The sequence below is a fragment of the Electrophorus electricus genome, chromosome 4 (assembly GCF_013358815.1).
Source record: "Electrophorus electricus isolate fEleEle1 chromosome 4, fEleEle1.pri, whole genome shotgun sequence".
Lineage (NCBI taxonomy): Eukaryota > Metazoa > Chordata > Actinopteri > Gymnotiformes > Gymnotidae > Electrophorus > Electrophorus electricus.
This window is the reverse complement of record NC_049538.1, coordinates 15500201-15514235: the sequence shown is the minus strand read 5'-3', so window position 1 is coordinate 15514235 and position 14035 is coordinate 15500201. Positions and strand designations below refer to the sequence as shown.

Genomic DNA, 14035 nt, shown 5'->3' with positions numbered 1-14035 from the left:
ACTACATGACTTATCAGCATCAGATCACACACTACAAGATCACACACTTTCACCATCTGGTGAGTCTGTAAGGTCACCAAGCTACATGTAAACACGTATTTCAAAAGTGAATGTCATTTCATAAAAAGGCCAAAGCTTAAAAAATGTATGAAAGTATATTATGTAACTTCCTTGTTTGGTTTTACTTTTCTGAAATGTTAGTATTTACTTCTGAAGCTCAGAACAGCATCTCGGTCAACCAATATAGCATGTAACAACAGGCTTTGGTGGTGGAATCAACCAAATGATGTCATCATTGGGGCACCATATCACATCTACCCTTAATGGTCAGAAGAAGTGGCTGACTCCTATATGGTACATACCTTTTACTAGTGCATTCTGTGTCCATGATCATTGCATGGTAAAAAGAAAATTCATATTTTACAATACACCAGTTTCCAGTAACCTCTGGGCTGTCTAACTGCATTTCTGACAGAGGACACTGATGTCTTTGGTTTCTTGAAACTGAACTCCTGGGTGTTGTAACAACTGCACTGAAGTACTTTCTTACACATACACACACACATATCAGGTGCCCTATTCCCATGACTGTCTCCAAAAGAATTCCTTGTAGCCCTTTTCCCCAAATGTGCTGCTGAACAAAGAAGTTGCCTTCAGTGAAGTACTTCAGTGATGACACTGCAAGATATGTGGTCCTGATGTGTTATTTAGCACTAGGTCAACATGTTGCCATAGTGCTGAGGGAGCTCTCAGTCTTGATTGGGAAATCAAACAAAAGCAAACTGCTTCTGCTTCCGCTCCTACATACAGTATATGTGCATGTTATGAGAGCATGCAACACTGTCACAGAAACGTTTGTTGCTCCCATTTTGTTGAATGGGAAAGTTCTCAATCTAAATTCTTTGCACTCTCCACATGTGCACATTATTTGCTGTGTCACACAAAACCTCTGTAGTCTTCCAGGTTGTTGCTAGTTACAAGATGCATCTGGAAAAAGTTTCTCTGTGGGATGCCTGTTATCTGCCTTCTGATTAACCACTCCTTTTTCCTACAGCAATTTAGCCCCACCAATTAATGCTAAACTCGTAAACACAGTTTCTACCCAGAGTGCTTTTTGAATGAAACACAATATAGGACAGCTAATCAGAACAGAGCTCATTTCCACATGTCAGCCTTAAAGGCACATTCTGTTAAATGCTAAGGGTCAAAAGAAGTTGGAAAATGGTTATATAAAAATTCTCACATTCTGACCTTGATTCCCTGCCTGAACTAGAATTAAATAATGGGTGCTGTGGCTACCTTCATATGACACTCCTGCTGGGAAGTTCTGCATTTCAGTCTCTACTCTCTCATTCAGTTCATAAATGGTTTACTTTTTCCCCTCAAATGCTGCTGACCTCTCCCACGGTCAGCAGGCCTCCGTGCCATAGTTACTGGCTCCATACCAATGAAATATATGTAAATTGAAATGAGATCTTGTTTGCCTATTTAGATTTCTTTAACTTAATGTGGACAAATTATGCTTTTTGTGACCTGGCTATGATTACAATTCAATAGTGTCAACCCTGTTACAAAAGAACAGTAACAGGGTTGACAATGAGAAGGGCTGACAAATATCATGTTAGATTTGCAATAGCTAGCTATGTGGTTCGGTACACATAGGTCAAACATATAATCATGTATAAGCTTTTAATAACAATTTCATAGGTGGCTGAATTTAAAATATTTTATTATTTTCTGCATGATTTAAGTGTAATAGAGTTGACAGGTTCAAAAGAATAAAATGTACAAAAGCATAATTAAAAAGATAAGAGGGAAAGAAATAACTTACTATTCTTTGAATGCTTTTCTTTTTAATAATAAAACTTCACTTCCTAAATCGTGTGGCTATAACGTCTTCTAGTTTTCTCATCATCAGTACAGACTTGATAAGAAAATGGGACATGTTTATAGCCTTATTTTTGCATTACTACTGATTTTTAAAGTTTGAAGTGTTTAACAAAAACATTTTTATATTTTCATTTTTTAAAGTGTTTGTTCATTTTAATATAATTGTCCCTCAGTTAAATTCATGGACATGAAATTTTACTAGATTAGAGACCTTTAATGTATTTATTTAAAAATATGTATTTACTGAAAAATGTATGTAGTAGACTGTGTTGCTATTTTTATGTATTTGCAAACTATATATTATTCATTTAAATGTCAAAAAGACAGAATTTCTTCAACTGCTGAAATGACCCCAGTGCAAATTTAGCTACTCATTGTGGTTTTGCATTTGCCAGATTGCTAACGAGCATAAGCCACAATGAACAACTGTTTATCTTTTTTTCCACAACTTTACAGTAGGAATGAACACTGAATAAAACATGTAAGGCTCATAAGCCCTTCAAAAGTAACACTTGAATTAAAAAATTTTAACTATTATAAATCCAAAGATTGTCATATTTAACAATCACTCAGATGGCGAAAACATTACTCCTCGTTCCGCTGACAGTTTGGTGGTCCAGTGGGTGTGCTCTCCAACAGGGAGGGAGGATTTCAGTGTCATGATAGGTAGCTTTTAAGATACCAAACATTTTGTGTGACGTTTCTGTACTAACAAAATTAGAAGGCACTTATCGCAAATACTTCGTAAGAAATGGCCATAGGAGAACTTGGCTGCAGTGTCAAAGAAAAGTTAAAAATCTAGAAGTAAAGATTAAAGAAAAGTTTGACAGTTTACCTTTGGATGCATGTGCCACATGAAGCATTGTTCTTTTGTTAATGCAGGTCATTTTAAAATCTGCTCAGATTGTTAAATATAGGTTACATTAAAAATATTGTGATCAGCCTAACAAAAAATAAACAAACAAACAAATAAATAAGAAGCGGATTTAGTCATTAAATCGGATTTGGACAACTTTTACCTACAATGTGAACGTCGCCTCAAATTTACAGTGCTTTTGCGGGCGGTAGGCAAATAGAAACCTTGCCAAACAACACTTAGGTGTTCCAGGAATCTTACTGGTCTGGTCAAGTACATTTTTTTCACAGAACTTGAATTTGAGTAGAGTTTTGACTTCACAAAACTTTCTTTGACTTCACAAAACATACATCTCCCACCTAACACACACAGGCCAGGTTGTTGAACATGGAATTGGAACAAGGAAGTTTAGAAACAACGGTTGTTTTGTACCATTATTGATGAGTCATGTTTGGCAGGGATAGCACACAATCAGATTCAATTTGCCAATCTGACGAGTTTCACAACTCAGATCACTATCATGGCAAATAAACTTGGTTCTTAGACATGGAAATGCAAACACACACGAACACAAACACACACAGCAGTCATTCCCTTCACTTTCCTCCCCTTCACTGCAGGCATAGTTTTTGGTCTGTCCTGAAACCAAACCTAGTGTTTTAGAATACCCAATATTTGACCTATATTTGACCAATAACCTATATTTATATTTAGGTTTCTGTCCTAACGACATTAACAGACTCCCTTATTTTGTAAGCTTTTTATACCTCAGCTTTGACTGAATTATGTTTTAAGTAGACTTTGTGGAAATGCTAATAATTCAGTCTACAGCAAAATGTTCAGCTTATTGTGAAGGTCAAAAAAGATTTACATGTCACAACACTGGAAAAAAAACATTTGATCATTTAAAGTGAGAGGATTCAATGATTTTAAGTGCACTGGCCCAAATGCATACTTGGCTCAAGATCTGAGCACAGTATTTTAGTCTCTGGAAGATGTCACAGAGTGGCAGTCACAATAAAGTTGCTTGCCCCTTATCCACAGATATATGTAGTTTGGCAGAAACACCAGCTGAGTTCTTTACTTCTGAATAATGAATGTGTGTAAACAAATACTACTGGAGTGATTGGACAAGCCAAGTTCCTATTTATGAATATCTCCATTAACTTAAGAGTCAGTGCAAAAGAAAAGATGCAATCTTATATTCGGGGTAATTTATATTCATTCTCTGTCTATCTTTTTTCTCTCTCACAGGGCCAGAAACCTTCAACTCCAAGAATTTGGCTCTTCAAGCCCAGAAGAAGATCCTGAGCAAGATGGCTACCATGGCAGTGGCCAACCTACTGACCGACGACACCAGCAGTGAGATCCTCGATGAGTTGTACAAGGCCAGCCGTGAATACACCAAGAGCAAGAAAGAGGCCCACAAGATCATTAAGGACGTCATCAAGATTGCACTAAAGATCGGCATCCTCTACCGCAACCACCAGTTCAGCCCGGAGGAGCTTGAGACGGTCGAGCGCTTCAAGAAGAAGATGAACCAGGCAGCCATGACGGTGGTGAGCTTCTATGAGGTGGAGTACACGTTTGACCGCGGCATCCTCTCCGAGCTGCTGCTGGAGTGTAGGGACCTTCTCCACGAACTAGTGGAGCACCACCTGACAACACGCTCACACGGCCGCATCGACCACGTCTTCAACCACTTTGCCGATGTGGAGTTTCTCGCCGAGCTGTATGGCTCCAACGAGGACTATAGACTTTACCTGAGGAAGATTTGCGATGGGATAAACAAACTCCTGGACGAGGGGGTGCTTTAGCCAGCTCCTGCACCCCCTCCCCCCGGCTTCCTCACTTTCTTTCTCTGTCATCTCCTCCTTTCTTGCTCGCTGTTTATTGCCCACACTCCTTTTCTACCAAGTCACCATAGTAATGGATTGTATTTTCTTTTTGTTCTTTTTTTTCCAGTGGGAGAGACAGAGTATCACAATGCCTTGATGTGGTTGTATCCAAACCTCTGTGTGCGTGTGTATATCACTGTAGGGGCTCCTGTGTTCTTCATGTGCACTGTGCAATGTCATCTGCTACCAGTCCTTCAAGAGGAGCACAGCAATGTAAAACTGGCTACAGTGCGTGCATTTGTGTCAGTGTGTGTGCGCGCACTCACAGGTGTGAGCTCTGAAAAAATAAAACGTCTGATTTGAAAAGCCTATCCTGCATAATGAGCATCACTGAACCCACTGTTCCACACGCTTTCAGAGCAAATATGACTAACACCTTGGCTGAACAAAGCGCAAACCAAAAATAAATAACAATAACAACAATAATTACGGTGTACCATACAGGTTTGAAATATATTCTGGGGGCCTCCATGTTCTCTTGCTGGACATGCCACCCCGCCCACACACACACACACACACACACACACACTCACAGAGCCCTTTTTACTGGGGGATTGGGGGATTCACAAACACTGCTCCACATGATTCCACACCCGTTCACCTGGAGCATGTGTGGGTGTTAAGTGTGTGTGAATGTCTTCTTGACAAGCTCCCAATCATAAGCCCGGTGTGCACTTGCAAAGCTGCAATCTCTTTAATTAAACTTTCCTTTTGAACTCACACTAGTATCCTTTTGTCATTAGACATCATTTCAATTACACTAATTAGCCAGCTAGGTTACTGCCTGTGTCATGCAGAGTTAGCGCAGTGATGGCCAAAATAAATAGTGAGTGATCTGGTCTCTGACCAGTGCCAGCTAGCTGTAATTTCCCAGTTAGGTTTCTTGGGTAACACTGCTGTCTTATTAAAAAGACAGCTATGCTGGGAAGATGCAGCAAATCCAACATCCTCTGATCCAACATTGTCCAGCAAACAAAAACCACTCTAGTGCGCCCAGCTATCTCTCTAGAGTGTTGGAAAAAGAACATCGCATTCTGCTTTTGGCTTTAGTCAACCTCAATGTGCCTAGAAAAGTCCAAATGTGTCCTGATGTGTTCTGATCGGTAATACCACATTAGAAACAAAGTTCTTTTTCTGTTCCATTTGATACACACCACGACAGATAGAGCTGTTACATCATAAAACCAGTTGTTTCATTAAAAGGCTTTGTTCAAAAAGACATGCATTCCATCCAAAATTGTATAGACTAAATTTAGACCAAATTACTAAATAGGCTGAGTGAGGGCAGTGCATATGAGTCCAATGTTATCCACAAGCAGTTTGAGCTATATAGCTCGGGTGTCAGGATGTATGTTTCTTGCCTAAGATGAAAACTGCATCTTTGGGTCACATATTATCATTGCCTTTACTGATGATAAAATATGAGAGAAAATGCTACAGATAAAGTTCAGCAGGGGAAAGACTCCAGCTGACACACACACACACACACACACACACACACACACACACACACACACAATTAACAAAAAAAAAGTCTAAGGGTAAGAGCACAAAATGCTTTGATTTGAAGAGCCCAACTCAGATGAATGTGAGGTTTGGAATTCTCCTGGTGTAGAGCATTTCCAGATATTACAGAATTTCTTTAAGATGTACAACATATTGTGCTAAATTATACTAATTGTTTCTATTCTCTTTGAAAATTAGAAAATGTTTTTGCCAGGGAAAGTTTAAAGCATTTCTAACTATTGCATTACAGTGCCCGACTCTTGTGCCCTAGACCTGGACTGGTGTATCTAGACCTGGACTGGTTTATCTAGACCTGGACCGATGTATCTAGAATCCTCCAGTTAAGATAACTCAATACTGAATGTTCCAAATGTTGAATGCTCAAATCGGGTGGGCCCTAGCTTGGCTTAAGAGGATTCTAGATTCAAAGTTAAACTGAGATCTAGAATAGATGGGGTTGGGCTATGCCAATCTCTAAAAAGTCTGGCAGCATCAGATGTTATATAGCTACATGAAGCAGAGCCAGTATTTTTATTTTTCCAGCTCTTGCTTCTGTGGTAACTGTGTGTGCATTGTGTCATGTTTCTTCACCTATTATCATATGTTGCAGTGTTTATGTGATTTTGTTGTCACTGGAGTTAGTGTCTATGTGTGTGTTTGTGTGTGTATTACAATTATTACAAAACACTCAAAAGTGAGAAATAGCTTTGCATGTGTTTTTTTTTAATGGAAATAATTTCTAAAATGTGTTTGAAGGTATTTGTACAAATGTTAGAAAATAATTTGCACAGTGTTAGAAAATACCGTTATATTGGCAATAATTTAAATATTTTTAAGAGTTTTTAAATAAATGTTCAATATCTCTGGCCTTAATGTGGTAAGGCCAATCAGGTTTCTTAAACTGGCTCTCCCTGGGTCGGCTCTCACCAACTGCTAAATGTATTTATTGTTTGTATATAAGGTAAAAAGATATCACAAATATGCTTTGAAGCAAAACTATCACAAACCAGCTTCTTGTATCTGAACCTTCAGTTTCTGCGAAACATACTACCATCCTGTTTACTTGTGTCTAATAATGGTGTGTGCAATCAGCTCTTTCATGATCTCGTTGGTGCCACCGTACATGGGCTGAACGCGGGCATCCACGAAAGCCCTGGGCAAGAGGAACCAACACATAAATGTTCAGCTTGATGCATTCGCAAAGGTGTGCCCCATAGCAGGGCTTGAGGGGTTCAAACAGGCACAGTGCTTTTCTTATGAATGTCATGTCAGCAGTGACAGCTGACAGTCAGACACTGGGGACAGTAGATCATTAGATCATTTCAGAATGTGAGCAATGCTTGATACGTCACAGCCATGGCATGCAAACCTGGAGTGGGAGAAGAAGATAAAGGTTGCATACAGGCACACGGATAAGATAATAGGTGCATCACACACAGTGAGTAGAAAAACCATCAGCATTTAGCCTTGTTGGAAAAATGCTGCCCCCTGCTTGCCATGCATACACACAGAGATGGTAAACGCATGTTAATTGTGCTCAGAGGTGCATGCCTGAGGAAATTAAAGAAGGTGAAGACCAACAGGAAGTGTTGTAAGGAGAGACAGTAACATCTGGTTTTAAGGTCGTGAACTTGGAGCCCATGTAAGCCAGGATGTAAATGATCTGAGTATGTCACTCACTTGGCAATTGGATATTACCAGATGTAGCCACACCCTCCGTGCAGCTGTGTGGCCACCTTTTTCTGTAGATCTGATGCCCTGGGGAGGGAAGGAGAGGAGAAGAGAGGAAAGGTAATAGAAGAAAAGCTTGTACACACAAATTATTAAGGCATAATATTTCTATTTTTCAGTGTGTACACATCTATTGAAAATTATATAATTCATCTTGGTAAGATTGGGCGAATTCCTTGCAAAAGTCATCTGTTTTAAGCATATCAAATGTTTCACCATTTGTGATGGTAGCAAGGCAGAGCAAAACCAAAGCAATACCTGTTTGTATAGCACCTTTTATACACAACAGCAATTCAAAGTACTTTGCCCAGACACAGAATTAATGAAGGAAAAAGTATTAAATAATAAAGCCTGGCACCTCCTGAGGTCAATTACCTCAGAAAAGTCTTGGCAGGAAATGAGTTACAAAAGAACTCAAGCAAAATAAAACGCTAAAAATTGACCTAAATGTACTAAAAGAGTTACAAAACTCTTTTTTTAAGTTAATGTAAAATAAAATTAAATATGTAAAGATAAAAGATAAATAAGAATTAACAATGAAAAGAAATGAAAGTGCATTGTGCCAAGCAAGCTGGTGTTTCTGCACTTCCTGCCTGAGGCTCCAAAGCAGGAAACTCACCAGTAGTTGGCCCTAGACTCCGTGCTGGAATCCAGTTTACCCTTGCTGTGCAGCTGCAGGCAGTTGTCAATGAAGGCTCAACCAACACAAATCTTTGTCTTCAGCTCAGCCAGTCTGTGCTGAACCATCTATACATAGAGAATGAGAGAGAGAGCGAGAGAGAGAGAAAGGGGACAGTTCATTGTTGTATTAATTATGCTTTGGCAATATTGTAACTGAATATGTTCATACCAATAAAACATACTGAACTGAAATGAACTGAAAGAGAAACAGAAAATGTAGATTTTAATCAAACATTAGAAACAACATGTAATACCCACAGGTAATTTTTTAAAACAAATTTGAAAACCACTCTTTGATCAGGCCTGATTTATGCATTTTGCAAAAGATTTTTTGCCACATTGAAAGTACATGATCACCCATGCACAGTTCATGGAACACAACTTCAACCACCTACACAGCACTGTGCTGGAAATATTCAGTGTGAGCCCAGTCTAGTTCTCTCTCCCAGACACGATTGCATCTCCTTAACTATAACAGCGCAGCTCAGGCTGGGTTTCCTCAAGATATGTACTCAGCCTTTTCTGACTTTGTTAATATTAGGGTTCCGACGTCGGAACCATGTTCGTTCATTCTCATCTGCAGGTCAGCAATACTTTACCAAACGCCTTCCTCTGTAGTACACAGTTCTGTGTCTCCTCGAACATAAACTCAGAGCCGGCAAGGGCCATTATAGCAATAATAAATCTCTCCTAAAGAGAGATGAACTAGAGAGAAGCAACAAATTGAGAGATGGGAAGTGGGGATATAGAGGTGGGGTTATTTTGCCAATTTATTAGCCATGTAAACTTACCTTCTGACTGCTTTCTCCACCTGTAATGAATTTGTCTCTTACCTGAAGAAGCTCATCCATGTTGGTTTCCCCCAGCCGTGACCTGTGGATTAACACAGAAGAGGAAAATCATCCTATGAACACACAGAGAGAAAAATCAGCCTATAACCAGAGTTTACCAGCTGGATTTGAAACCTGCAATTATTGCCAAGCATTTACTGTATTAGTGATCAGACATAGACCTTTACACTAAGAAATTACTCCAGGTGCACTACAGGTCGATATAAAGCCAATCACATCAAACGGTAAAATCAGCAGCGTAAATCACACACCTCCACCTGTCCTCCAGTCCATCTTGACAGAAATTATTGCTGTGAGACTTCATTCATCACTGAGGACTTTACTACTCATAAAAATCAGTGCTAGTACATATTTAAACTGGGTACCCATATATCTAGTTGCTTTGGCATATGCAGAGGTGTGTGTGGGTGTGTGTGTACCTAAGCTTTAAGGCCAATCTTGTCGAGCTTATGTCCCTTGTGAAACTCCTTGGTGCCGTTCTCCACCAGCAACAGACTGAGGCCATGTGCCACAGATTTAGCATCGCAATTCATTACAGCAACCACCACCACCAGGTCACTCATCCACCCATTGGTGATAAAAACCTGAGAGAGAAACAGCCCTGTTAGTGTGATTTAGAAAGAGATAGAGCTAGAGAAAGAAAGAGAGAAATAAATGACAGCAAGAAAGACAGGAAGACGGGCACCTGTATTTAACTTGCCACTCAGTAAATTAAGCTTTACTTTTTCCTTATTTGTAAACTTTACAGTGTAGTAAAAAACATATTGTCTAGTGGGAAATGTTTCATATTTTCAAACTTTTTTCACAACGTATGAATACAAACTCAGCAACACCTTATTTCAATTCAGAATCCAGTCACAGCCATCCTTTCGAGCATAAGTCTTCACTCCCTGAAGATCACTTAAAGACACACATATGAAATCACTACTGGTACCAAGCAGATGAAGGCAATAACACAGAGCACTTTCCATTCAGCACTTCTCTCACATTGAAAATAAAATGAAGACAGCATATCAAGAAAAGACATGGAGCCCTAATTACTCAACTCTGGCCACTGAATCTAAACCTGGTCCAGGTTTTTGCAATTACTGAACAATTAGTTCACTGCGTCAGCAAACCTGACTCGTATGTAAAGGCAAGTTGTAAATTCTGCAGGAACCAGGCTTGGAGGAGCAGGGACAGAGTATCAGGCCTGTAGAGTAAATTCTTTCAGTTTCCAAGTCCTCCCGGGTCCAAAGGACTTTCGGACAGACAATGGGGGTGTTTTCCCAGGACCTGTTGATTGGGTGAAGGCTCACCTGCCTGCACCCTGCTCCATCATGGCAATGGCGCCAATGCATTTGCCTACAGCCATCTGGGGAATATAAAGCTCCACCTGAGCCTGGGTGCCGTAGTGGGAGATGTATGGCATTACAATCTCAGAGTATAGAGAGAACCCAGGGCCAGAGCAGTTAGAGTACATTCTAGAATACATACAGACAAACAAAAACACTGCACTTCAGAACCTTTACGTACAGTAATGTGCAATAAACAACTGGAGAGCTGACACAATAAACTACCAGGGAAAGCTAAGTGGACTAGAAGTAGCCGAGCCACCATATTGGTATGCCCGATACAAATATACCGTAACATTGATTCTTATAGGGAAGCTCTGTGTGCACAGCCTTTCAGTTCTTTTTTGAAAAAAAGGATGTGACAATGTTCCACAGGTAGTAGTTTTCTTAGAAAATTTATGGTGCTGCTTAAGTTTTTTTTAATTATTTACTAGAAACAGCCAGTTTCAAAAGTCTTTTACATGTGGGTGAATATCGGCTAGGCCCCTTAAGAAGTATTTTCCACTGATGTGTGTTATGTGTATGCAAGCCTATTCTGCATGTAGCCCAATTCCGTTGATGATAATCATAAATTTGACCATGCGAACAGCTTGGTTGGTCATTAACATGGGGAACTATATGTAGACAATTTGTGTTGATCAAACAAATGGAAACTGTTGCGATCCTGCTAGGTTTGAAAGAGACCTAGTCACATCAGCCCTTTGAGGAAAGGACTTTCTACCCTGCTCCAGCATTTCATTAATACCCTTCATCAATAATCAGTCTCTGAACAAAGGGCCACTGCTTAACTGGTATTTTGGGGTAGTATACAAAACCCAGTAGTGATGTGATGTCTGAAAATCCCAGTGACACCATTGTGTCTGATAAACTGGTTGTGCTCAAGATCTACACCCATGCCACTACAATGTCAGTGTAAGGAAACTGATGGTGATGAATGGGGAAGAAGAGTAATTGTAATTGTATCCATCAGACAGCCATACCTAATAAAGTGGTGTGAGTGTGGTTACAGTGTAAGTGTTTCCAGTAAAGTAGCTGATGAGTGTAGACTGTGGAAGACAGACAGCAATACACAGGTAAAATGCACACAGGTGAGAGAGTCAACCTAATACAAGAGAAAGAGAGACAAATAAAACCACAGAAAGCTGAGAGAGAGAGAGAGAGAGAGAGAGAGAGAGAGAGAGAGAGAGAGAGAGAGAGAGAGAGAGAGACTTCCAAGAGACAGGTGAAAGAACCAGCTAAAACAGGTGCAAGGTATGGAGCAGAGACATATTTGATGGTGAGACCAGTGAGATGGAGAGACAGAGTGAACGAGAGCTACTCACTGCTCCTCCCACACGATGGCAGCAGAGAGCAGGTCTCTCCCGTGCTCAGCAGGAGTATAGACACACAACAATCCCTGTGAGCCCGCCTTCTCCCACACTCCTCGGCTCACCGCACCAGCTTTCTCCCACGTACACACAAAATGTTTTAAATGATCTGTCTCTCACCAGAAGCTGCTATCTATATGATATATGACAGAAGTACTGGGTTTGTTTGAGCAGTTCATCCTTACATGCAGTCCTGTTCATCCTGATATGCAGTCCTGAAGCTCTTGAGGTATATGATCACAAGATGATGAAGATCCTTATGCATTATATTTCAAGTAAATAATGTAATAAAAATGTCATCATAATATTCAGTTGATTCAGTGCAACTGATACTTAGCGTAAAGAAACTTTAGAATTTCCAAGGCCTTCCAAGGTTGTTTTTCAAATTCACAAACTTTCAAGAAAAGAAAACTGGTAAATCTATGAAAAAGGTCAAAGCTGAGAGTGAGAAGCACATCACACTAACTCGGCATGGTAAGGCACCACTTCCTCATTGAAGAATCGCTGTACATTCTGTCTGAAAAAGTCATGCTCCTCCTAGAAAATACACTGTGTTCCGATGTCCATCAATGTCTTGGCCATGGAGGTCTCAGGACGAACGGGAGCAGCAGCCTCCCCTTGTGTGTGCTGGCATTCTGGGAAATGGAGTCAAAGACAATGATGCAATGACACTGCTCTTCACAAAACCGTGCTACATACAATAGATACAAAACAATATTACATACAATATATATTTAAATGCATGCGTTTATATGCTGAACAAACATTTAGGTCCACTGTCCATGTTTGCCACATTTCTCAACCTGCCTTATGAGAACTACACCAAATTATAAAAGGTCTTGACAGCTGGTATTCAGGGTAGATGAATGTTTAACAGGGCTAACTTATCTAACATCATGTATTGTCATTTTCAGAGCCTGTACTCGTTTTTCTGTTTCACAAATTTACCCTACCTTATATAACATAGCAAGAGGAAATAGGACACGAAACTTGCTATAATGTTAAATCGGTATATAAGGCTGCAACTCGGGGAGATTTGAGCACATCCTCATGCATCTCACTCCTGCATACAGTCTCATAATGAGTGGTTGCCTGTGACAGCCAGGACTGTGGAAATGTACAAAGTAGGCTGAACAGTCTCTGCAGGATTGCTTGGAGTAGGCAGACTGGAACATGCTCTGTGAGTCACACATGGTGTGGGGGGGTCCATGATGAAGTGAGCCACTGTACTGTAGACTACATAAACTTTTGAGTGCAGAGTCTCCTTGATAACAGTGTGCTGCTTCCTCAGCAGCCAACCGTAGAACACAGCAGACCTGAAGGACACACTGAATAAGAAGAAGAGGATTTCCAAGTCTTCGAGTGAGAGGAAAGATGAGTATAGGGACAAGCTGGAAAAAAAAAACTACAGAATGAAGCTACAGACTGGAATCAAATGCCCCTTTCACACTTGAATCGTTGATATACATGGGATGAGGAAGCCAGTTTGAGAGCCATGTTGGACTAATGCATAATTGTAATTACGCTGTATAAATATGAACCTGGACTTAGCCACATAGCTAACATTATTTGCTAATAGCTGATCGCAAAGCCTGACAGAATGATGTCCCAGAGTGATTCAGTGCTGTACCAGGCAACTCTGTGCTAGCCTACGTTATCCACTTCACTGTTCCTGAGACTGCTGAGAGTGACTTGTCTCTGGATGGTTTTATGCGTGGTCCTAGTGTCAAAGATTGGGTGCCACAGCATTCTTAAAGAGTACAGATCAGTTGCTTTCTTTTCACATGTTACAAAGGCTCTTGAGAGATTTGTCCAAGTGGACCTACCTGGCACCTGTGGATGATGCGTAGATCTACATGCTCCTATTAACACCTGAACAAACCCAGTTACATGGGACTATGTTGCTTGATTTTTCCAGTGA

The 14035-nt window shown here is 40.2% G+C and overlaps 2 protein-coding genes across 2 annotated transcripts in view; one reads left to right on the top strand and one right to left on the bottom strand.

The window, feature by feature from the left end:
- tnfaip8l3 (tumor necrosis factor, alpha-induced protein 8-like 3) overlaps window positions 1-6157 on the top strand; it is a 25980-nt gene extending 19823 nt beyond the window's left edge. The window contains exon 2 of the mRNA XM_027009835.2: window positions 4001-6157. Within this exon, the coding sequence (XP_026865636.1) occupies window positions 4001-4563 (563 nt within the window). The 3' untranslated portion in view covers window positions 4564-6157. The remainder of the gene's footprint in view (window positions 1-4000) is intronic.
- A 97-nt stretch (window positions 6158-6254) lies between these two features.
- On the bottom strand, window positions 6255-13611 carry acadl (acyl-CoA dehydrogenase long chain). Its single transcript, XM_035525437.1, is given in 13 exon segments — window positions 6255-7303; window positions 7831-7908; window positions 8501-8628; window positions 9157-9252; window positions 9354-9435; window positions 9581-9603; window positions 9839-9997; window positions 10247-10313; window positions 10712-10876; window positions 12070-12198; window positions 12581-12749; window positions 13207-13442; window positions 13565-13611. Coding segments are annotated over 13 exon segments (1473 nt in total). The 3' UTR covers window positions 6255-7209.
- Window positions 13612-14035: the final 424 nt, after the last annotated feature.